Genomic DNA, 26,343 nt, shown 5'->3' on the forward strand with positions numbered 1-26,343 from the left:
AATTAAAGAAAACATGTTAGTAAAATAATAACTGTGTAGCATACCCATGTTTTTCGAAAGATATCATTGTTTTATTAATTCATGTTGTTATCCTTAAGAGCAAAGACCATCTTGTTTCCTTTCTTATATATTTTATTCTTTTTAATTTATTCATTCATTATTTAATTAATAGGTGTTGAAATTGATTCATTTATTCATTGATCTAAAAAACACATGTTGAGTATCTGTTTATACTTGATATTTACCTTGCGTTAAGGCAATAATCATGCGTAAGATGTGATTCTTAGAATCAGGTACTCAATGTCAAGAAGACAAGCATATGAGCAAGTTCAGAAATTATGATAAGAACCATGATCAAGTATAGGAGTGGATCTGCAACAACATTAAAGACCTGAGTTCTAACATTGTGCTTGGAATACAGAGACTTCTCAGGTCTTCACTGAATGGTTAAATACAAAGTAAGTAATTTGAAAGCAGAGAAGAAACATCAAACACAATCATCATTTAGCTTTTGGTAGGTTGGAGATTATAAATTGAAATGTTATTGAAATCTTATTGCTTTGTTCTCAGGGGAAAACAGTGACAGGTCCAATATAGATGATTTCTGTAATTCCTTTTCAACCTTGAGAATTTATGACTCTAATATCCACTTTGGGGTGAATATTAAACAAATTATAAGATAATGCTTTAGGTTTTCAATATAGATAAGAAAACGGTGTATTACAGATTTACTCACAGTTGACATAAGGGATGTGTTGATATTCACCAAATACTGGAGTGATTTGTTAAGTAGAGGTATCAAAATCTTATTCTCTGAAAGCCTTAAAATCTAAGCAAACCTCCATTTATTTTACATAATAAAGGTGTGAACATGCGGGGATGCATTTCAATGTGGTGGGGGTAGAGTAATTTTGGCATGACTGTACTCCCATCTCCTCTCACTTCATCCATAATTCCAACTATAGAAAGTCCAGATACCAATATCTATTGAAAAGAATGTGTATGGAGAGGAAAGGATCTCTGCACAACTGATTGCATAAAGACTGGACATTTGACCAAACCGTATGGAGCAGATGAGAACCTGAGCCAGTTAGCCATGGAGTCAGCTCTGAGAGTTGGCACCACATCCACCAGTAGATGTGGGCAAGCTAAGGTTATGAGGGAGCAGAATCCATGAGTAACCAGAGGAAGTTATCTATGGATAGTAGAATTCAATAGATGTGTGCAAGTAAGCAGAGGCAAGAAACCAAACAGCCCTCCAATAAAAGAGTCAGTGAGGAGCTACCTGAGACTTTCATGCCTTCTCAGCTCTACTTCCATAAGACACAGCTGAACTCTGTTTCCATTCATTGCATGCTCTTCAGGGACTCATATCTATTTTGTGTGTGTGCTTGTGGACATGGTCATGTTTAAGTCTGTGTATGTGAGAAAGAGATACTTATAGTCATTGAAACCAAAAGAACTGCTATTCTGAAATGCCAGTCCAGTTATGGTTAAGATTTTTCCTGCTATGGTCATATTCAGCTATCGCCTGGTTTTGAAAACAGTAGCCTATGCCCTTCCTTACAAAACTTTGCCATGTGTGCTGGGTGTCAGGAAGGGAGACTGGTGATCACAGGAGAGTCTTTCTAGCCAGTGTTATTTCCAATGTCTGGATTCATTACTATCAGAAACAGGCATATTTGCCTTGTTATAATTAAAGTGACATTACTGCTTAGTTGAAAAGCCAGGGATATTTAGCATTTCATACCCTCATTAATCATAAAAAGGCCTTACTCCTTCTTTATATTTGGGGGCAAAGTTTAATTTATCTACATTAGCAAAACTCAGTAAAAGGTAGCATGTTGAGCTGGAATACCAGGACCAATTGGAAAGTCCTTGGTCTCTGAAAACAGTACAGCTGAGTTACAATATGACTTCTTGTCATACTTTTTGTGTGACATTTGGCATATCACGTTCCCTGGTAACAGTTTTCTCCTTTGGTAAATGCAATTTTCAACTTCTTAAAATTATGATGAGAAATGTGTCATACAATTTTTAGAGCGAGTTCTGGAACCAGGGTTGTGATTCAAATCCCAGCTTCTCTACTTATTAGCTGTGTGACCCTAGGCAACATATACAGTGTATGTGATGACTTTGCACTTCAGCTCATGCATCTGCAAGACTGAAATCACAGTACTACCTATTTCATAGGCTGTCACGGGAAGTAAATATCATTAAACATATAAAGCACTGGATACAAAGCCCAGTAGTGCTGGTATGTAGTACAAGCTCAGAAAAGTGTTTGCAGTAAGTGTTTGCAATCATAAAGTGCTTTGTAAAATTCTATAGCACTATACACGCATGATCCTGTTTAAACAAAAGTTTCTTCAGGCACAAAATGATATGTTTCAAGTTAATCCTCAAAGTGTTTACAAATGATAACTTGCTAATGGCTTAGTCTGTAATTTGTATCTCCTTCTATAAAGATCGGATAAGTAGACATGGTGGAGAAAAAATGCTCTCCTGTGGCACTGAACAGGTATATGAAAAAGCTTTTATCATCATCCCCAGACTTTCTGGTCAGGAGAAATGCGTGTATTTCTAGGGATTTTAACTTGACACCTTCCACGGACGCTAAATTTACTCTGAAAAGAAAAAAAAAAATAAAAAGCCTCTGTTCTTTTTGTGCTGGCAGAGGTAGTTAGGAATGGTTCTCTTTGGCACTCTCAAGTTTTCTTAAGCTCTTTCTCCTTCTCCAAGCAGGTAAGAAATAAGATAATTGATGAGGCTTTCTCATTCCGTGCACTCGGGTATTTCTAAAATAAGTATGAAACATAGGAAATAAAGTATATTTTAAAATATCATTTGAAAGAGAGAACAAGGCAGAAATTTCCAGATTCTTTTTTTAAATCTTGTATTTTAATCTATGTAAATCTAATTTATTTTGCAGTGCTAAAACAGGTATTTTACATGACTTCATGATTACATTGAGAATATTTCATAAAATCTCCATTTGTGTTTCATATGTCTTCTGTCTTATTAGTGAGGGAGATTGTGCCTAAAATGTTAGAGATGAAAGGTCTCAATAAATTGTGAATTTTCCTTCTATCCTCGTTTCCCTAGAAATTTATCTGTGTCACGTTGACAGATGGGACACTACTTGCTAATCTGTTTCAATGATCATTTATCTACAGCTGATTATTTTCCTTTTGTAACTTCACGGGATTCCTTTTACCAAAGTTTTCCTAAGAAAGCAGATTTTTAAAAAAATACTCCCTTTAAATTTTGTCATACTATATATAAACATCAGACCAGCAGCATCAGCATCTTCTAAGAGGTTGTTAGAAATGTAAATTTCAGTCCCCACCCCAGATCTACTGAATCAGAGTCTGTACTTTAAAAACAGTGGGGTGTGGTGGCTCACACCTGTAATCTTAGCACTCTGGGAGGCCAAATCAGGTGGGTTGACTGAGCTCAGGAGTTCGAGAGAAGCCTGGGCAACAGGGTGAAACCCCGTCTCTACTAAAATACAAAAGAAATTAGCCGGGTATAGCAGCGTATGCCTGTAGTCCCAGCTACTTGGGAGGCTGAGACAGGATAATTGCTTGAACCCGGGAGATGGAGGTTGCAGTGAGCAGAGATTGCGCCACTGCTCTCCAGTCTAGGCGACAGAGTGAGACTCCAACTCTACGGAAAAAAAAAAAAAAAAAGGTACCCACATAATTCCTATGCACATTACAATCTCAGAAATGCTATGTTAAAACATTAGAATTCCATGTTCTTCAAACTGTCAAGATGTATCTTGAAATAACAGATTAACTTATGATCAATGGATTAAAATAATACAGATCCATTATCTTACTGTACTGGAGGTCAAAAGTCTAAAATATGCCTCAGTGGTCTAAAATCAACATGTTGGTGGAGATACATTCCTCCTGGAAACTCTTGAGAATTATTATTTTTTGCCTTTTCCAGATTGCAGAAGCTGCTACTATTCCTTGGCTCATGGCTCTCGTCTATCCACAAAGTTGGCAGTGCAGCATCTTCAAATCTGTCTCTCTGATTGTGACTCTCTTCCTTCTCTCTTTCACTTGTAATGACCCTTGTCATCACTAGATCATCCAGAATACTCTCCTATGTCAAAGTAGCCCGATTAGCAACCTTAATTTCATTTGCAACCTTATTTCTCCTTTGTCATGTAAGGTAACACACTTATAGATTCTGAAGAGTAAGGGGTGGGCATCATTAGGGTGCCGTTATTCTGCCTACCACAAATAGGATCTGTGACTTAATAAATGTAGGTATTGTTGATTAGACCTGATTAAGATTGTGTCTTTTTTGCAGTGCTTCTCAAAACGTTTAATATATTAAAGCTGTTTTGTGAAACGTCAACAGTGATATATACTGTGGGATGTTCTCCAAATGTGTTTGATCACAGTACCTTTTTATTAAGATCTCCCAGAAGAGGGGAACTCATTTAAAAAATGTGGACCGGAGGAATTTACATTTATCCTTTCCATTCTATCCAAGGATTAACCAACAATGTAGACCCGGGCTTCGAGATTTAGGACTAAGTTTTTATCATTGGACCTAATATTAAGTAACTTTAATTTAGGCAGATCAGATTACTCTTCTATTTCAGTTCTACTTGGTTTAGTGGGAAACCTACTTTCACATCTTGAGTCTACTGCTTGCTAGTTACATGACCTTGATTTTAATCTCTCTAACATTACTTTCGAAGTTCCGAGTTGTAGGGAATGGTGAAGACCATGTACCTAGCGTCAGGCAGTCTAGGTTAGAATGGTGGTGCTGGACACTTCCTAGCTGTGTGGCTCAGAGAGAAAGGTATTTAACCTCCTTGTGCGTGGGTTTTCTCATTCTTAAAATGAAAGCAAGAGTAGTTTCAACCTTTTAAATATTTTTGTGCGTTTAAGTTAGATAATGCTTATAAAGTAGCTGATGCAAAGCCTGGCACACCCTAAATGTTCATTAAAGGTTTTGATTGAGGTTGCTGTTATTATTATTATTATTAAAAATAACTGCAAGCACCAAAGCTCTGTTCAAACAAATAAGTAGTATAAAAAGATAGGACCTCTCATGGGAATGTTGGTTTAATGGATATGAAAGACTGCTTTTGAAATAGACTCTAAACAATTAATTATAGGTTAAGATTTTCTGCTCGATGTAAACCAAGGAGAAAGATTTGGAGAGGGATTTGATTGGATAAAGAAGAGCTGAATTTAAAGACTTTGGAGGCATTATATAGCACAAAACTGCTTTCATCAAGAAAATTTCAGAGGAATCACTATACAAGTATTACCTACTTGAGCCAAATCATTGAAAAATTCTTTAAAGTTCTACACATGGACTTTATGGGCAGTTAAAAAATTCACAAAGAAGAATTATTGACATACATAAAACACTTAAGCAGGCTTTGAAAAAGAAAATAAATGGAGTTTCTGGCCCGATATTTTATTTTAAAATTCTAATAAATTCAATTTCATTTGAAAGCTGATTCAAGCAACATATAAATCATACCAATTCAGAAGATTAGGTGTTTTAATTAAAAGTGCGGTCTATAACTTTGCAAAGTGACTGTTCAAATATAACTGGAACAGCAGTGTCAATATCTTTACTGAGAGAGGAAAACATCATCAAGAATCTTAATTTGTCTCGATTGCAGCCTAATAAGTCAATTAAATTGTGATAGAAAAATAAGCTTTGAAGGAAATTGAGAGAAACACACTAATTTTTCAGATTTAATTAGCTAAGTAGAAATTACAATACTCATAATCACAGATACATGCATAGTTACAAATGCTGATTACCAAAGTACCAGAGTGTTTGGCTTCAGGAGTTAGGGGTGTGTGGGGTGTGCATGCTCACCCGTGTGTGTGTGTGTGTGTATATACATGAGCTCTCTTGGATCTGCACACTAGTACAATCAATATTAACAATCAAGATAAATAGATCAATTCAAAATGTCAACAGAATATCACATAATTAATAGGATGAAATATGTAATCTGCTTTGAATGGAGAGATCTGTTAATAGTGTGGGAAATTTAGATGGGATGAATTATAGATTTATCTTGCCTCTTTATCACAATGTAGATTTAATCAACGTTCAATAGAGCACTGGGTAAGAAACCTAAGGCTAAATTTTCATTCTCTGACTCGGGTTTACTCCAAGCCATGGCTGTTGTGACATCTTGTTTATCATGAGGGAGTTAAATATTTTTGTTTCATTATTGAAACTAGTTTTGAAATTGGGCTTAATTTATCTACTGGTTGGTCTTGGCAAATCATTTTTCACTTTCCTATGTTCATTTATAAAACAAAACTGTTGTTTACTTAGGGGCATACTGTGAACTAAAATCATTTTATATCAGTTTCCTCCTCTATATTACAAAAGTATTTTCAATAATAATCATGAAATGAAACAGTTTTGAGTTCTCTGAGTTCACTTCCTTATAAAATATAATGCTTATTAAAGGATACCCAATAAAAATGATGGTAATTTGAAGCTTATGCATATATTACTAAAACGTAATAGTTATGGCAGCAGTTATTTAGAACTTATATTAGAGATAAGCAAACTTTGACCAGCAGGTTACATTTGTCCGGCTACTTATCATTGTAAATTTTATTTTTTTGAAATGACCATTTGCTTCTGTGTTGTCAAGGGCAGTTGGCTGATTTGGGCTACAACAGAGTTCAGTAGCTGTGAAAGAGACCATATAACCTCAAAGTCTCAAATATTCAGTATCTGGCACTTTACAGAAAAAGTTTGCTGACTCCTAACTTAGACCAACAAAAGATTTTTAGAAGAATAGTATTTTTCCCTGACTTTGTTTAGAATTACTATTATATGATTAAGATAAAAGGCAGGTGGCTTTTAGTTGTTTCTTTTTAAAACCCCCTATAGAGAGTGCACCTCATATTTCCTGATCATTCTAACCACCCCCATCCCAGTGTGTCTCCCATCAAACCTGTGGTGTTATTGTGTGTTTTATTGAATGAAGCTCATACATGACGATCAAATAGGGCCTAATACATAGTAAACCTCCCATACTTATTATTAGTGTGCCTTCTCTTTCAAGAGCACGAAACGGTAAATTATAAGGGGTGGTTGTCCAAAAAAGTACAGGTACTAGAGGAACTCCAGACTGAGGATAAAATATTGTATGTTACAGTGTGCATATACTCTCAACATCCATGTAAACTCCTCTATTCCTTGAGGGCCATGCCAGACTGTGTGCTTTCTAGGATGCCTCCACCTACCAAATAGTTTTTTGCCCTCTTTGTTGCACTGTGATGCCAATTGTCTATTGGTAAGTCACCTCTAACCTTAGTCTGAGAGGAAAAGAAAGTTCTTGGTTCTTTATGCCTTTCCACTGTTTTATTTATCGTATTTATTTATGATTTTTTTCCTTCTAATTTATCTCTTAATTTCTGAAGCCCAATGTGATTTTAGTGTGGATGGATAGAGTTTTTGGAGCTGAAGTTCATGGGGCATCATTAGCAGACAATGTGGGTTGAGTCCACACACCACATATGAATATAGCAAATCACTTTAAATCTGGATGATTATGTACATTCTTTTGATTTCTTTAACTCACAGCATTGTCAAACAGGTAGCAACCCAGCTGTGATCCTAGTCTCTAATTAAGATATTTGAATGAGAAGAAACCTGACTTTCCCTTCATGGGAAGGAAATTTGCCAGAGCTCACTTAATGCTCAAAACTCATAATCATAAAGGTGATTGCTTAGTGTGACCTAAATTAAAACCCATATTCATTGTTACAAGATTACATGTTTTTCTTAATATTTTGCATTAAACATTTAACATGCGGTTTTGAGTAATTACATTTCAAAATGTAATTTGCTGTTTGTCGGGCCAATTGGTAAACCTGAGGTTCATGCAATTTCTGACTTGTTATACTCTGGAGATAAATTATATGATATCCACAAATATTCACCTCTCACATTCTTTTCTTGTGGGTGTTGCTCTGATGCTAATGTGAAATGCTGTTTATCAAAATGATTTGCAGATTCAGCTGCTTCAAAAGCTTTGGTTTCATTTTTATGCATAGAACATAGCCTTCTCATTAATTTTTTTATTTCATTTACTAAATTTCAATAACCCTTTGAATATGTAATGACAGAGGTGAAAATAATCTCTTATCCTCTCTTATTCTATCTTTTTGAATTTTTTTGTGACCCCAAACATAAGGCCTTAAAAACTGGTCGTGTTTTATTCGATCACTTGTATCACTTTCTAGAATTTAAGGATATCTGCATGCGTGTCTCTTCCTCTCTTTTTTAAGACTGTCGCAAATGGTTCATCAAATTTATATTGAGGTCATTAAAGGTAAGATTTTATTTATTCCTCTTTTGAGTACACTCTGTTTTTCGGAATGAAAAATCTTTCATTTCTATTATCAAAACATAATAGCATTGAATATGCCACAAAAGACAAATATATTTGCAAATCCTGTGGCAAAAATAATGTTACATTGGCTTAAAATGAACAGTTAACATCATCTTAGATAGGACTTTGGCTTTATCGGGCACAGTTTTGGGTAAATTACTTGAGCAATGGCTGTAGCTGAATCTGTTTCCTGATTCCTGGACAGAAAAATTGCTCCCCTTCTACCCCTAAAACTGGCATGGTTGATCCCATAGATAGAGATAAATAAAACTATTTTCAGAATAATTCTGCCAGTAAGCTCACATCTATTTTGCAAATAAGTATACTAACCTCATCTGGAGACATTTACTGCAGAAAAATCTTTCAAACTCTCAGATATGACCTAAGAACCTAAGTATTGAATTCTTAAGCTTGGCAGCCCCTTTTGTGACTTGACTTCTGTTGGAATTCTCTAAAGAAAATAAAGAGGGTGAGCAAGACTTCAAGAGAAGGCCAGTAAATTGGAAGATGGAGAATCGGCTTCAAATGTCTCGTTTTATTTCATACACTTAGAAAACTCAATGAACTCTTTGCCTTCTCTTGTTAACAACTCAATCAATCTTCTGGGACTTGGGAAGCTTTTACCCAAAGTCATCTGCTTTGAAGACAAAGATGAAGAATGTGATGTTAACTAGCATCTTTGTTTACCTATTGTACTTAAGAAGCATAACTGATAAAAGTCTTAAATATTTCACTCCTAAGTAAGAAAGGGAATAATTTCCTCTGGGCTTTATGAAAAATGATGAGAGTGACACATTTTTTTAAGTCACTAAAAGCTGGATTTATTTGTTTCCACTTATTTGCTTTGGGACATACATACTGATAAATAGCAAGGTTTCCTTACAATGATAAATCTCACATTAAAAAAATGCTCTAATTGATATGTGTACTCTTTCAAGTCTTAAGAGAGGTAATAGTTTGCTGCAGGACTAATATATCTTAGCAGAGACACTAAAGGTAAGGCGAACAAGTGCTGCACATAAAGATGCTGAAAAATAGCACAATTCTTAAAGATCAATTTATCATTTAGCATTCAGAGGTCTCCAATTCAATGAAAACTAATCACGTTTTATAACTCTCATTTTGATATGTAATGTGGCAAGCTATTATCCAAATTGATAGTATAATCATATGACAGTAGTGTTTTCTTTATATTTCTTTACAAAGTTAAATTCTGTGTATTTAAATATTACATTTACCATATGTAACAAGCGTAGAGACCTGAATATATGTTATGCCCATTCCTCTTGAGAGGACAAAGACTCAATCATTCTCCTTTAAGGATATACAAAGGGAGATGTATTTGTTTGTCTGGATGAGTTGGGGTAAAATATATGGCACTAATTCACCAAATGAAAAGATGCTATTACAAAGGAGTTATTGATTTTTTTTTTTCTTACCATTTAGAAGACCACATTGGAGTTACAAGCTTTCCATTTATGCTGTTTTATTGACTCGTTGATAGGAATGTGATGCAGGAAAGAGTGAGGGGTAGGAAGTGAAGGAAATCCTATCAGAATGTATAAGAACTAATAGGAACATAGCTCCAGACAAGGGTCATGTTTCTCAATTTTTGCCCTGGTCCTGCGTTTAGCTATGTAGCATTGGAGAAATCTATGTTCCAAGCTCCAGTCATCTCATCTGTAAAGTGGACCCATAACCCCACTTATGTCCATCTCTGGTATTATGTGGCAGTGTTCAAATAAGAATAGAGGCATAAAAAATGCTTTGGAACCAATAAAAGCAGTTATTATTGGGGAGAGATATGACTTTAGTGAAAGAAGCAATGAAGAATGACACAAGTACTTATTAAATTGTTTTTTTTTATTTATTTATTTATTTTTTTTTGAGACGGAGTCTCGCTCTGTCGCCCGGGCTGGAGTGCAGTGGCCGGATCTCAGCTCACTGCAAGCTCTGCCTCCCGGGTTTAGGCCATTCTCCTGCCTCAGCCTCCTGAGTAGCTGGGACTACAGGCGCCTGCCACCGCGCCCGGCTAATTTTTTGTATTTTTTAGTAGAGATGGGGTTTCACCATGTTAGCCAGGATGGTCTCGATCTCCTGACCTCGTGATCCGCCCGTCTCGGCCTCCCGAAGTGCTGGGATTACAGGCTTGAGCCACCGCGCTCGGCCTTATTAAATTATTAATGGAAAGTAGTAGTATACAGATAATTTTAAAAACTACTATAGTATAGTACTGTAAGAAATGTACACACAGTTTACTAGAAAATTCACAAAGGTCCGATAATATCCTGAGAACCACTGTCTTAGAAGTGTAATGAAATAGTGTACGTATATGCCTGCCCTAAAATCCCATTGATTTGAAGTTTTCTGGATGAATCCCACATGGACAGTTATCCTATTATCCCCTAATTTTCATGACTTAAAATGAATAATAAAAATGCCTGCTTCTTTTTCCCCATATACATCCAGGTGAGACTGAAGAAATGAGAACTGTCACTTGTAAATACCTGCCATGTTTTAACGTCATGAATTGACCTCCTTTTTATTGTCCAGGAATGAATAGTGGGACATTCTTACAGAGAATCTGCGTGGAGACCAGTGACAATTGATTCTGACTGCCAAGCCTGTTCAAATCACAGGGAAAACCAGTGACTGTAAAAAATCAACCAATTTTTAGTTCTTGTTCAGGGAAAGGAACAGCTTGCTTTCCAAAGACTTCTTGAATTGGAGCACAAACTTGATTAACCCACTCATGACCTGCCAAGATACCAGCTGTTGAAAAAAATGTGATATTCCTTATTGGGATTTTGTTTGTCATCTAAGCTTAGATCAATTGCAGAGGTCGTTATGGTCTTGAAAGGGAATTAAAAAGAAAAGTAAACTGGTTCAACCATTGTGGAAGACAATGTGGCAATTCCTCAAGGATCTAGAACTAGAAATACCATTTGACTCAGCCATCCCATTACTGGGTATATACCCAAAAGATTATAAATCATGCTGCTATAAAGACACATGCACACATATGTTTATTGCGGCACTATTCACAATAGTGACTTGGAACCAACCCAAAGACTTGGAACCAACCCAGATGTCCATCAGTGATAGACTGGATTAAGAAAATGTGGCACACATACACCATGGAATACTATGCAGCCATAAAAAAGATGGGTTCATGTCCTTTGTAGGGACATGGATGAAGCTGGAAACCATCATTCTAAGCAAACTATCACAGGGACAAAAACCCAATTGTCGCATGTTCTCACTCATAAGTGGGAATTGAACAATGAGAACACTTGGACACAGGAAGGGGAACATCACACACCGGAGCCTGTTGTGGGGTTGGAGGAGGGGGAGGGACAGCATTAGGAGATATACCTAATGTAAATGACGAGTTAATAGGTGCAGTACACCAACAAGGCACATGTATACATATGTAACAAACCTGCACATTGTGTACATGTACCCTTCATTTCCCCTTTCTAGAACAATTTCACCATCTGTAAAATGGAAACGTTTTCCTTCCTTCCTTCCTTCCTTCCTTCCTTCCTTCCTTCCTTCCTTCCTTCCTTCCTTTCTTCCCTCCCTCCTTCCCTCCCTCCCTCCTCTTTCTTTCTTCCTCTTTCTTTCTTTCTCTCTCTCTCTCTCTCTTTCTTTCTTTCTATTTTTTTTTTTTGAAACGGAGTCTCGCTCTGTCTCCCGGGCTGGAGTGTAGTGGCCGGATCTCAGCTCACTGCAAGCTCCGCCTCCCGGGTTTAGGCCATTCTCCTGCCTCAGCCTCCTGAGTAGCTGGGACTACAGGCGCCCGCCACCTCGCCCGGCTAGTTTTTTGTATTTTTTAGTAGAGACGGGGTTTCACCGTGTTAGCCAGGATGGTCTCGATCTCCTGACCTCGTGATCTGCCCGTCTCGGCCTCCCAAAGTGCTGAGATTACAGGAAGCGTTGTTCTAAGTGTTGTTTTAGTTCCTAGATTTTAAGGTTAAGTCAGCTAGCATACATATAGCTATGTCCAAGATTGCTTTAAACCTCAGCATGTCCTCAAGTACAATGCAGATGTTTCTCAGGCAAAATATTGCCTGAGATAAAATGATAAAATTCCTGAATACATTTTATAGAGACTTGCTGTTCAACATTTCTTGGGTGAAAGATATGATGGATTCATTTCTCATTAGCATGTGCAGATAAAACATGCATTCTGCTCAGAATGAGAGGTGTGGTCCTCACTGGCAGGGAACAGAGAGTTTTTTATCTAAGTGTTCAGTTTCCTGTGGTTTGTCTTAGGAAGTCTTGTGTACTTCCACCCCAACCCCACCAGCCTAACCTCTGCTTTTTATTATACTTTACTGCAACCATGCTTATCTATCTGTTCCCCAAACTGTTCCCTACATTGTGGCAACTGAACACTTTTGGGGATGTTCATCTGTCCTTGCTTCCTGCCTTCTTTCTTTCCTCTCTCTCCCTTGGCAATCCAGAAAGGGGTATGGATGTGTCAAAGATCACACAGAGAGCTAGAGGCTAAGAAAGATCAAGAACCCTGTACTCTTAACTCTCAATGCCTCTATCACCAAAATCTTTGTCCACCCCTCCCCACCCCCAGGTGCTCTTTCCAATTTCTTTGTGGCCATTTACACTGTTCCACTCTGTCTCCCTCTCTCACCTAACAATCTTGTCCACAAATCCATGCAGGTGCCAGCCACACCCTCTTCCCAGCATCCTCACTGCGGCAGTGATTCCTTGGGACTCTTTAGCTTTGTAATTTTCTTGACTTTTTTTTTTTTTTTTTTTTAATATTCAGGAATTTTCTCTTCTATACTGAGCTTGGACTGTTTTGAGGTAAAGATCATTTAGGACTATGTTCAGTTGAAAATAAGAGAAAACTGACTGCTGCGAGTTGACACGAAAAGGTGTTTCATTTTCTCTCATATCAGGAAGTAGGTGGGTGCTAACAGTATTTATTCTGTTCAATGATGCATGACGTCAGGGACTCTGGTTCTTTCTCTTTTTCTGGTTTACCGGTTTTAAGGAGTTGGTCATCCTTTTGCTGTGTCCTAGTGGTAGCAAGAGGACAGTAATAGTGCAGACATCATAATATACACAGGGTTAGAGGAAAAGTCATGCCAGCTTTCTCTCTCTCTCTCTCTCTCTCTCTCTCTCTCTCTCTCTCTCTCTCTCTCTCTCTTTCCCCCTCTCTCTTTACCATGGGAGTAAAACTTTTCTCAGAACAGACTCTAGGAATTTTCGCCCTCTTTTGTGGGTCACGTGATTATTTGTAGTTGAAAAGAGGCTGGGAGATTGGGAAACATACTTGACCTCCTTTGACTGTGATCAGTGATGAGCGGTTGTATGGGACTGGATACCTCACCACCCTAAAACCAGGAATCTCTCAGCAAAGATGGGAGGGGAAATGGAGGTGATATGGTTTGACTGTGTTCCCACCCAAATCTCTTCTTGAATTGTAGCTCCCATAATTCCCACATGCTGTGGGAGGGCCCCAGTGGGAGATAACTGAATCATGAGGGCAGTTCCCCCATGCTGTTCTGGTGGTGGTGAATAAGTCTCAGGAGATCTGATGGTTTTTCAAGGGAAATCCATTTCGCTTGGTTCTCATGTTTTCTTTTGTGTGCTGCCATGTAATACGTGCTTTCTGCCTTCTGCCATGATCGTGAGGCCTCCCCAGCCATGTGGAACTGTGAGTTCATTAAAGCTCTTTTTCTTTATAAATTACCCAGTCTTGGGTATGTTTTTATCAGCAGCATGAAAACACACTAATGTGGGAGGGTTGGACAGTCTTATTCACAATGACCTTGACCTTTCAAAGTTAACCCCTCTCTTCCCTCCATTAAGTATCCTTCCTTTCACAGACATGTAACATCTCATTTCTTTTATAAAACCTTTGATATTCCTCTAACAAGACGTGTTATATGTATTTTTATCTCCTTTAATAATACGTATTCTCTTCTCTTAATCTGTGGAATATGTGAGGACAGATCACTATCTTGTCATTTAGCTTAAAGTATTGAAAGATTAAAACCTCAGTACTACTCTGCCATTCAGTTGTGATTTGAGGTGAGTTATTTAATTTCAGAATGCCTCTTTTTTTCTCCCCACTCATAAGGTGGTATAATCATTGAATGTGTTAATAGATAAGAAGTACTTAGAATAGCATCAACACACAGACAGAACTCCTGAGACCCAGTCCTTCAACTATGATTAATATTATCTCTGTTAAACTCTTTGGATCTCAGTTTCTCCATATGTAATGGAGAATTGGATGTGGGTATTCTAAGGCTTCTTCTGCTTCCATGTATTACTTCTTTAAAAACAAACAAACAAACAAACACCATTGAGGCTGGGCGTGGTGGCTCACACCTGTAATCCCAGCACTTTTGGGAGGCCAAGGTGGGTGGATCACCTGAGATCAGGAGTCCTAGACCAGCCTGGCCAACATAGTGAAACCCCATCTCTACTAAAAATGCAAGAATCAGCCGGGCATGGTGGTGTGTGCCTGTAATCCCAGCTACTTAGGGGGCGGAGGCAGGAGAATTGCTTGAACCCAGGAGGTGGAGTTTGCAGTGAGCTGAGATCGCGCCATTGCACTCCAGCCTGGGGGACAAGAGCGAGACTTGGTCTCAAAAAAAAAAAAAAAAAGCTTTTATTATAATAGTCTCAACAAATATTTACTAAATTAAATTGGGATAGCTAAATAATAGAATCATCAATAGAACTGTATTGTGTATCAGCTCTCTCAGGATTGAGTTGCAGGCTTTACATTGTTTTCTGTTGTTTCTGCTTATTAGATCAAAAATAATTCATAATCATTTGGGAGAGAAAAGTATTTTATTGGAAAGCATCTGTGGTGTGCTTCCTGAGATTCTTCTTTCTGTTAAAGATTGCTAGCTACCAAGCGCAGACCGAAAACTGACCAGTTTTCAGCTCTGAATCAAGAAGCAGATTGATTTCTGGGACTCTGAAATTCTTTTCATTACTTCAGTGGCTTGTATGTATCTCTCTTGTATGTATCACTCTCTTAAGCTTTTGACAGTGGACTTTCTCAGTGAAAGCTGAGGTGCTGTGAATGGATTTGTCCTATCTCTCATGGCTCTTCAATTGCTGCATTTACGATGAAACTTTCCAGTTCTCCCTACTTGTTGGCTCCCCACAGAAGTGTGAATTAATTTGGCAATTGCAATACCAACTGGCAGCATCAAACTCTGATTATATTTTCCATGTGTCCGAGGAGAATGTAGTGTGCTGAATTATCACCATTACTGAGAAATAAGCTAAGTGATATTCAGATACCAGATATGTGTGTGTGTGTGTGCAGTGCACGATTCCATTTTTAGCTGGTAGGTACATGGGACCATCATTATTGTCTCACAGTGACACTCTTGGTATGGCCTCAATGTTTATGTTGATGTCATCTGCTCACAATGTAAGTGTATTTTTAAACCTACCACATTCTCTTATGGATCTGAGGCAAATAAGGGGTGGATTGTCTTTCCAGCAGGTACAATTCAAGCCTTCCAAGAACTGATGATCAAAACAGCATGTTTATTTCTCTTTCTCTGTTTTCCAGTTTTCTTTCGGTTTTACAGTTTAGCTTTGCGAACAGGTTTATTCCCATTACCATGTTAACAGCCAATCTCTTCTGTCGAGGTGTTTAATTTTGCTCACCTGCGGGCAATTCCCTGTAAGAGGGGATGAGCATCTCAATTCTGCAATCATGAAACTCCGCACATCAGTTCCCCCGGTGTACACCGGGTGAGCCCTCAATCTATGTGTGCAGACTGCTTCTCTACTAGACATGTTGCCAAATGGAGTTTTCTCCAATTTGCTTAATCACTCAGCTATAATTGAATCCTGATGGGAAGCTGGGTTTCCATACAAAATTATACCCCTTCTCTTGCTGAGAAGATGGTAAAGTAGCCATTTCTTCTCCCTAGGAGTCCCAGGACAGTTCGCAGATGGTTTCATCCCTCCATCCTCCATAATGCTTTCCAGACTTGGAGGAATCATGGTATTGAGACTGTAGTCGCCATTGCCCAGGGATATATCTGTTGCTGGCTCTCTGTACCATTGTAAGCTTTATAACAAAGCACAATGATTTACCCTTTCCTTCCTTTTCTCTATGCCACCTTCCTAAGAGCTCCTCAAAAAATGTTTGGCAAAAATATCGTTGAACAAATTTTACTTCTACCCGAGTAGGCTACAACCAGTATGGAGACACCCAGGTGAATATGTCTCAAAATCTGACCACCTGCAGCAGTTTCACCTAGAGCAGGGTGGGCCCCAAGCTAGCGGCATCAGCATCACCTGGGAAGCTGTTCCAACTACAAATTCACAGGCTTTACGCAAACTGACTAAGAATCTCTAGAAGTGGGGATCAGAAATGTGCTTCACAAGCTCTTCTGTAAGTGTGAATTCTGCTATTTTGTTTGATTGTTTGTGTTTTTATTGCTGAGTTTAAGAGTTATGTATATATTCTGGATACATTCTTTTATCAAACATATACTTTTAACCAAGTCTCTGACTTGTGCTTTCGTTTTCTCAATGCTGTCTTTCACGGAACAAAAGATTTAAATTTTCATAAAATCCAATTTATCATGTTTTTCTTTGTAGATTGTGCTTTGGATATTATATTCAAAAACTCATTGGCAAATCCAAGGTCATACTGATTTTCCCTTTGTTTTATTCTAAAAGTTTTCTAGCTTTATATTTTACACTTGAGTCTATTATCCATTTAGAGTTAATTTCTGTATAAGATATAAGGCAGGATTTATTATTTCTGCATAAGAAAATCCAATTATTTTGGCATCATTTGTTGAAAAGACTATTCTTTTTCCTTTGATTGCCTTTGCATGTTAGCCGACAATCAGTTGACTATATTTGTGTTGGTGTACTTCTGAGGTTGTATTTTCTTCCCTTTGTTCAACTATCAATACTTTTTACCAACATTATACACTGCTTGATTCCTGTAGCTTGAAAGTAAGTCTTAAACTTAGGTGGTGTGAGTCTCCAATTTTTTTTATTTTTCAGAATTGTTTTGACTATTCCATTTCCTTTGCCCTTCCATATAAATGTTAAGTTAGATGTTGAAATCTACAAAAATAAAAAAAAAATATTTACAGAAAGTTTGATATAGATAGCATTGAATCTATAGATAGATTTGGGAAGAATTTACTTATATGTTTAAAAATGTATTTTAGCCATGTTTTATAGTTTTCAACACACGGACCTTGTACGTATTTTGTTGCCTAAGTAGGACTGGTTTTTTGGTGATACTATTAAATGGCATTGTATTTCAATGTAAAATTCCAGTAGTTCCTTGCTGATATATGATTGACTGTTGCTTACTGAGTTTCATATCCTGCAACCTTGTTTAAGGAACTTATTCTAGGAGATTTTTTGATAGTTTTTTTTGGGGGGGGGGGATTTCTATGTCATATGTAAATAGAACTGATTTTACTTTTTCCTTTGAAACATGTATATAGTTTGTTTCTTCCCCCCCCCCCTCATTTTGGCAAGAGTTTATAGTACAGTATTGAACAGGATAGGGCAACCTTGCCTTGTGGTGTCTTACTATTAAATGTGACGCTAGCTGTAGGCGTTTTGTAAATGCCTATTCTTGGGCTAAAGAAATTATCTTCTAATTCTAGTTTACAGAGTTTATTATTGTTATTATAAATATATATATATATATATAGACAGAGAGATAATTTTGTTAAGTACTTTCTCTGCATGTATTAAGGTGCTCATGTTTTTTCTTATTTGGTCTGACAATATGTAAATAATGATTGATTTTTCAAATAATAAATTAGTCTTTTGTTCTTTGAATAAAACCCACTCAATCTTAATCTTTTTAAAAATGTGTTGTTGGATTTGTTTAGTTAAAATATGTTTAAGAATATTTGCAAATATGTTCCAAGTAATATTGTCTGTATTACTCTTTTTTTGGTAATTTTTGTTTGGTAATATCTTTTCCTGGTTTAGGTATTAGGTAATACTGATCTCAAAATGAGTTATGTTCTCTCTTCTTCCATTCTCTGGAAGAGATTGTGTAAATTATGTTTTATATATTCATTCACTGATAGAATTCATCAGTTAAACCATCTGAGCCTGAATCTTTATTTTCTGAAAGATTTTTAAATGACGAATTTGGCATTTTTAATTTATATAGGACTATTCAGATTATTATGCATTCCGTTTTGGTACTTTGTATCTTTAAAGGAATTCTTTCATATCATTTACATAGCTGAACTTATTGATGTAGAGTTATTACTAATATCCTCATATTGTGTTTGGATATCCATGAGATCATCAGGGTTACCCTTCTTTCATTCCTAAATAGGGTCATTTGTTAGTTCTCTATTTTTGTCTCAGTCTGCATTTCATATCTATCAATTTTATTTATATTTTCAAAAAAAGCAACTTAAAAATAATAATAAAAGAGCTGGGATCTTGCTATGTTGCCCAGACTGGTCTCCAACTCCTGGGCTTAAGTGACTCTCCCTCCTCAGTCTCTTGAGTAGCGAATCTGTAGATTTTCACAATCATGCTCTGCTAAAAATGCAGCTTTTGATTTCATTGTTTTTCTCTATTATATTTCTGTTTTTAAACTCATTGATTTTTTTGCTTTACCTTTTATTATGTCCTTTCTGTTTTTTTTTTTTGATATTTACTCAGTTATTTTCTCTTAAAGTGAAAGTTTAGGTTGCTGATTTTAGATATTTCTCATTTTCTAATATAAACATAATGCCATGTTTCCATCTAAACACTGCTTTAGCTGTAACTTACAAATTTTGATATAGTGTACTTTCATTTATATTTAGCTCAAACTATTTTTAAATTTACCTTGACACTTCTCTTTGACCCATGGGTTATTTGGTAGTATATTGTTTAATTTCCAAGTGTTTGGAGATATTCCTGTTATATTTCTGTTATTGATTTCTACTTTGATTCTGTTATACTCTGAGAAAATACTTTTTATTATTTCTATGCTTTAAAAATGTTTTTTGTATGGCTCAAAATATGGTCTATCTTAATAAATGTTGCATTTGTGCTTGAAAAGAATAAGTGTGTTTCTGTTGTGTGGGTTGTCAATTAGGTCAAGATGATTGATAGTTTTGTTGGGTGTTTATATGTTAAAGAAGGATCACAGGTGATTTCACGTATGCTGAAAGTTGAGAGCCACTTGGAGTGAGCTAACACTAATTGGGCTTCCAGTGTAACGAAGGCTTAATTTTGTATTTGATTTTATATTTGTCTGTTTGTGGAAGTCTAGAAGCTTCCACCCAGTTGTCCATGTTCTAGGTGTGAGTTTATTGATTACAAATATCTCCTAAACACATTACACATTAGAGTAAGGTTTTTTACCTGTCTCTGTCCCTGGATCTTGTGCCCCTTGCATGGCCATTAGGATTTTTCTATAAATATTTCCTGTATCCTTTTCATCGATACTGGCTTTTAAGTGTGTTTTATAAAATGCTAGATCGAGGAGCAGCTGCTAAGCAAGAAGCAGGGAAGTAAGATGTACATACATTGCTTAGTAAACTGATGAGTATTTCTCCATCTTGAAATTCATAATGCCAGTGAATATCATACTGGCTCTGACAAGTTTGGCGTTAACACATCTCTATTCCTCCCTTTCCCTAACATAAAATGAGCAATACTAAATACTTTATCAGATTTTTGAGAAGACTAAATGAGATAACATCTGTAAAACACTTGATGACTTGGGCACATAGTATGTTGTCAATAAGTGTTTGTTACCATGATTTACTGTAGTTGTTCTTGGTTTTAGTTTATTCCATTTATTCCACTGGAATTGATCTTTAAAAATAGAGATGAGTGAAAAGGGAAAAAAAAATTCTGGGAATGCAAACACCACAGAAGTCATAGAGATATACAGAACTTTACCTGTTCCAATTTCTTTATTGTAGTTTCCTTTTCGTAGTGTTAGCAAGGGGTATTGTATTCTATTCAAAAACCTTCTTCAACCTAGCCACTTTTTCTTCCTATCTACACCTGCCTCCTCTGAAGTAATATCATTGGTATTGCTGGGAATAATTAGATATTTGTAAGTGTACTATAAAGAGAATGTCACGCAATACCATGGAAAGTGCATTAGGTATGAACAACATCTCAGGACTCAGCGTGATGTCTTATGCCATCCTCGCTTAGCAACAGCATCAAGGAAGTATTGTGTATCCAGGATTCAGAATCTCCTTATCTACCTTCCTTGGCTGCTTTGACATCTCTGTGGAAACATTCTTGACACTATGTTTTCTTTTCTTAAACAGGTGGACTCTGCATTGCCCAGTCCGTGAGAATCCCCCAGGAACGCAAAGACAGGACCATTGACTTTGATAGAATTATCAAACAGCTCCTGGACACCCCCAACTCCAGGGCCGTCGTGATTTTTGCTAACGACGAGGATATAAAGTAAGAATAACTGGTGACATTTGTTAATATGCATGTTGCAACTTTAGGAGAAAGATTAGGCTGCTGGCTGTGACAGGAAAAGATAGCATAAGATCAAAGCTGTAATCATACAGCAGCAAAGTCTGTGCTTGCCTCTACCCCAACACATATAGTAGTAGCATGTTATGGTCACGTATTTTCCCTCTGTTAGCAAAATAAGTATTCAATTATTTGTAAAAACAGAAAACTCTAGATCTTTTAAAGGTGTTTTATTTAACATTTTTGCCAAATATATTAATAACAGACTTTTATCCAAAGAATGGTTCTCTTAATGTAAAAGAAAATGTCTTAAAATTCTGGTTTTATTGCTAGTGCCTTAACTTCACTATGTTCAAATCAAAAACTTGTCCTACCTCTACATTCTCCAATCCACTTTTTCTTTTTTTCTTTTCAGAACTTGATCCTTCTTGGACTCAAAAATCTGCTTGTAATCTTGACTTTCCTTTTTTCCTGGTTCCTTGTATTTTTGGCCAAGCCACGTACAAGCAAGCTTTGACTTGTTTCCACAATGTAAATGTCTCTTGCTTTTTTTTCTGATCACGACCAACCTGGTCCACGGTCCTCATTTTTAGAATTTTTAGAATATTTGTTTTTATAATCTTTATTTTAAGAATAAACAGTAAATAAACCTGATTACAAAATTTAAAATAAACGTATAATTTCCATCTTGTCCCACAGCTAACAAGTTCTCTCCAGGTACAATAGCTAATTAAAAGTTTCTTATATATCCTTGTGGAGACATTCTGTATACGTGCTAGAGGGATGTGCTGCTTGTTTTTACACAAATGGTAGCATATTATGTGTATTCCTGTTCAGCATTTTGTTTATCAGTCTATCATGGAGATCACTGAATATCAGTACCTATACATCTATTTAGTCTTTTCAATAGCCAGGCAGAATTTCATTTTACATAGGTACTGTAATTTATCTAACTGCTCCCTTATTGACATTTAATTTGGATTAGACTATTGAAATTATAAATAATGCTATCATTAACTTCCTTTTGCACAAATCTGTGTGTATAAATATAAATAGAAAAATATGTGAATCTATAATGTATTATGCAATATATAAATTTGTAATGTGATAAAACATAACGTGCAAATATGCTTTATATATATCATAAATATTTATAAAATACATTTCTATTAAAAAATTTCTAAGACAAAGATATGTCCCTTCTTAAAAATATATAAATATTGTCTCCCAGAGGAGTCATGCCAATTTATATGTCCATTGATGTGAAAGAGTTATTTGTGTTTTAAATCTTTGTCTATCTAGTAGTTCAAAATAATATATCATTGACTTTGAGGTGAATATCTTTTATTCAGTGTAAAGGTTTAATGGCCTGGACCCTTAAATTTCTGCTGGGATTTTTCAGTGTCTTTACCACCAGGGTCTCCAAGCTGTCTCTTTCCCTGCTTTGTGTATTCTGGACACTGCCCCTGAATCCATCCATCTCCTAGTATAAAGCTCTGACCGCAGGTGTGGTGGCAGGGCTGTTAAATGGAAAGAGTTTTGAAGTTTTAAATGAGGATTATTTGCTCCTTAGATAATGAGCACTGTCTGACCTTGGGCAAGTTCCTCCCACTGCCTTCCAGGTTCTTTGGGCTTCAAGTCTCCTACCAATAAAATGAACATCCTTTAGAGTTCTTTTTCGGGTGATCTGGCTATTTCACCTTTCTAGTCTTATTCTATTCCAAATTCCCTCACAGTTTGCTACTGTAGGCACAGTGCTGTGGTATGATCTCCCTCCCAATTCTGCATGCATTCTTTCACCCTCTCTGGCCCATGTTTCCTTCCCCACTTCATCACCTCAATGCTATCTCTAGTGCTGTCCTCTCAGGGAAGATTTTTCTGATCAATGTCACTTTGGAAAATTCTTCATACTAACTCAGTTTCATTGTTATGTGAATGATGTCATTTTTATTGTTGGATTGTTTAATTAATGTCTGTATTTTTCACTAGTTTGTAAACATTACGGCAGAAATGATGTCTCTTTCGACTTGTTTTTGTATTCTCAATAACTCAGAGGCTCAGGACGTAGTAGAAGCTCAATAAATGGCATTGAACAAGTGAATGAAATTCCTAACCTAATACTTCATATTTAATAATTTAACAATAAGCTTCTTTTTCTCCTGAACTTCGTGGTGATTCAATATGTGGGCTTATTTTTACAGTTTAGGCCTCATCTACATTTATCCAATTCTTCATCCAAAATGCATAACTCTGACCCTCCAATTTGTTCTGATTACTTCTCCATCATGGTCTTTACTCATGATGTTTTTTCTCTCTTTATCTGTCTAACTTATGTCTCTTCTTCAAGGTCTATTTCAAGCATTCCCTTCTCCAGTTTGGAAGAACTGATCCTGACTCTGATCATCCCTTAAATGTATTATTTCTCTCCTTATATCTTATGGCATTTTTTCCTCACTTTGTATTTTAGGTATCTATGAGATTTTGTTTTCACAATATTACTCTTTCTGTTCTGGTACTTTAAAAAAAAATCTGCTAATACCCTTCTTATTCATCTCTTATTCATCTTATAAGTCCTTTTAACACCTATTTTACACTTTTGCTAAATATGTAATACATTGATAAGATATGGCCTCATGTTTATTTTTAAATAGATTGCATAAGGCACATAAAAGATGTATGGCAAATAGTTCTGGTAACTAATTGGTTATAATACTCTTGACATGCAGGTAGTGTGAGTTTTTCATATTTGGATATAAACTGTATATAAGACGTTCAATAATTATGCCCATTTTTTTGCATTAGACTTGTGTGTTAAACATTATTATATATTGTCATTCATAATAGTGATGACAATAATTATTCTTGAGCACAGTACTAAAAGCCAACAGCATATAAAAATTTCTTCTAAAATGTCATCTTAAACACAGTGTCTGAATTGTACTGATAACCCAGATTGTTACATTATTTCTTTCTTCAGAAGATTTACATTGTAGATGGGAAAATTTGAGGTTTCTTGGAACATTAACTTCAAGTACTTTGTCAGAGCGATAGCAGTGAGAAGACATTAATATCTAGATTTTAAAGCTAAGTGCTAAATCAGTCATGGGTATTGATAATTTGGATTTTAGACAAGAGTGGATTCTTTTTCTGAAATAATTTATTCTAATTATAAAAGGAACACATGTTCATTGTAAATCCACTGGGAAATAAAGATTTTTTTTATTGTTTTTTTTTAATAAAAGGAACTGTTACATTTTACTTTGCCCCCAGTCTGCTAGAAAAATTAAAGGTTAAGGAGAATAATCATAAAAAATAATTTTAAATAATCTTCTATAAAACCTGCAGTTCCAACACTCAGAGATAACTACCAATAAATTTCTAGTTTAATTTTTGCAATCAGTTTTTTATACATACACAAATTTTCTCCAACAGAATAAAGATCACAGAGAATTTTATCATTTTTTGCAATTCATATTATAGATTAATCATTTCATATCACAAGTACTTTTAAATGCTTTAATTATATTCTTATAACCTCTAAATTTTATGTTAATATATTAAACTGAACATACTTTTGTGTTTGTATCAGTTTTGACTTTCTTTTCCTGTTTTACTTGGCTTATCCCTACCTTTTTTATCCTCTTCAAACTTCATCAGTACCTCCCCAAACTTGTTAATAAAAATTCTATGTCATTCTATATTTTCTGTGCCTTTATATGATTCTATGCTTTTAACTCTGCATATATACACATATACAGGCAATTTTTGGCCAGCTTTTATTTTGTGAGAATTAAATATTTTATCATGTATTTAATTTTAATTTTCTTTTTTAATGTGTAGTATCTAGTTTGATACCTTGTGGAAATCAAACTAAGTACATTTGTAATTGCTCTAGAATTCATCCTTTGGGTGTACTGTCATTTTTTTTTTAACCGGTTTCCCATTGCTCTGTATGTAGGTTAACCCAGTAATGAACAAACATTTTGACAGCATCTTTGATCATTTTTGGATACATTATCAAAGTGGTATCTCTAGGCCAAAAGCATAAATATTTGATCTATTTTTATGAAATAATACATAAAAAAACCAAAATATGACTAAAATACTTTTGATGCAAAACATTAATCTCCTGTTCCATCTCACCATACTTTCTGGTTCTGTTCTCTTTTGGCAGTTACTTTAACTCTTTGAGCTGTTTCTTCTGATTTTATCTGCGTAATGTGTACATGTTGCAATTTTTGAATTATTTTAAATATCTAATTCTTATGTTAAATACAACTTATTTCTATTTCTATAGTCATAATATTCTATCAGGTTTTAACAAAAATCACTATTTACATTATTGTGATGATATAAATATGATGCACTACAGCATCAAGTATGTTTTCTATGGTAGGTGTTTTTCTGGAAAACATTTTGTTGTTTTTTGGACTTAATATGATAATCTTCATACTTTGATGGTTATCTTTAATACTTTTTCTATTGTTGTCACTTTTCTCCATATATTCATATATAAGATTATCTGAGTTGCCTTGTTTTTCCTGAATACTTCCTTCCTGAAATCTCCATCATTCTGTTTTAATCTTGATCAGTTATTATCATTTGAAGAGTTTCTTCCTCTCAATCTCTTTGTTTTACCACTTCCATTTTTTCCGGACCCTAACTGAATTTTATTCTTGATTTATTTCCTCATTTTGCTGGAGAATATCCTGTAGCATTTTTTTTTTTAAAGAGTAAATTAAGGGAAAACTTGTTCATATATTTTACATCTAAAAATGTTCTCATTCTGCCTCTACCCTTAATTAGTAGTTAGGGTGGTAAAGTGTGGCGTCGTGTTTATTTTTATTAATAAATGCATCATACCTAGTAAAGAAGTGATTTACAACAAATAGCTGTGGTGAATAATGAGTTGCAGAACTCTTAACTTATAGGGAATTTAGGGTTCTAATTGTGGATGGAAAAATCTAAAAGAGCTACTGAACAAATATGCAAATTCTATTTGTGTTGGGATTCTTTGTGTGTTAAATATTAAAATTTTAAAGTCTTTTTGTTAGAATTTTGAAGCCATTGTGCCATCATCCATCTTTTTTTTTTTTTTTTTTTTTTGGCCTCTTGAGAGGTTAATAATATCGTTTCTTATTTTTTTCATGTCCTCTCATTTTCTCTTGAAGAACTTTTAAAACATTCTCATTATTTACAGGGATCTTATATTTCATGACATGCTTGATTTTCCTACCGTTATGCAGCTGGGTTTTTAAATTTGAAAACTTGTATTTTCAATTTTTTGGATTTTTATTTATTAAAAATAATATTTAAAGATTTACTCTATTTTCTCTGTACATTTTTTCCCCTCTAAATGTTAGCTGGATATAGGTCTTCCTGGGTTGATTTTTTTTTTGTTAATTATACTTTAAGTTCTAGGGTACATGTGCATAACGTGCAGGTTTGTTACATATGTATACTTGTGCCAC

At 35.5% G+C, this 26,343-nt stretch overlaps 1 protein-coding gene across 1 annotated transcript in view; it reads left to right on the top strand.

Annotated features, from left to right (window-relative positions):
• The first annotated feature begins 8,322 nt into the window (after positions 1-8,322).
• Positions 8,323-26,343, top strand: part of GRM7 (glutamate receptor, metabotropic 7) — a 420,030-nt gene continuing 402,009 nt past the window's right edge. The window contains exons 1-2 of the mRNA XM_011961283.1: positions 8,323-8,356; positions 20,713-20,854. Coding sequence (XP_011816673.1) covers positions 8,323-8,356; positions 20,713-20,854 — 176 coding nt within the window. The remainder of the gene's footprint in view (positions 8,357-20,712; positions 20,855-26,343) is intronic.

The sequence above is a fragment of the Colobus angolensis genome, unplaced genomic scaffold (genome assembly GCF_000951035.1).
Source record: "Colobus angolensis palliatus isolate OR3802 unplaced genomic scaffold, Cang.pa_1.0 Scaffold544, whole genome shotgun sequence".
NCBI lineage: Eukaryota > Metazoa > Chordata > Mammalia > Primates > Cercopithecidae > Colobus > Colobus angolensis.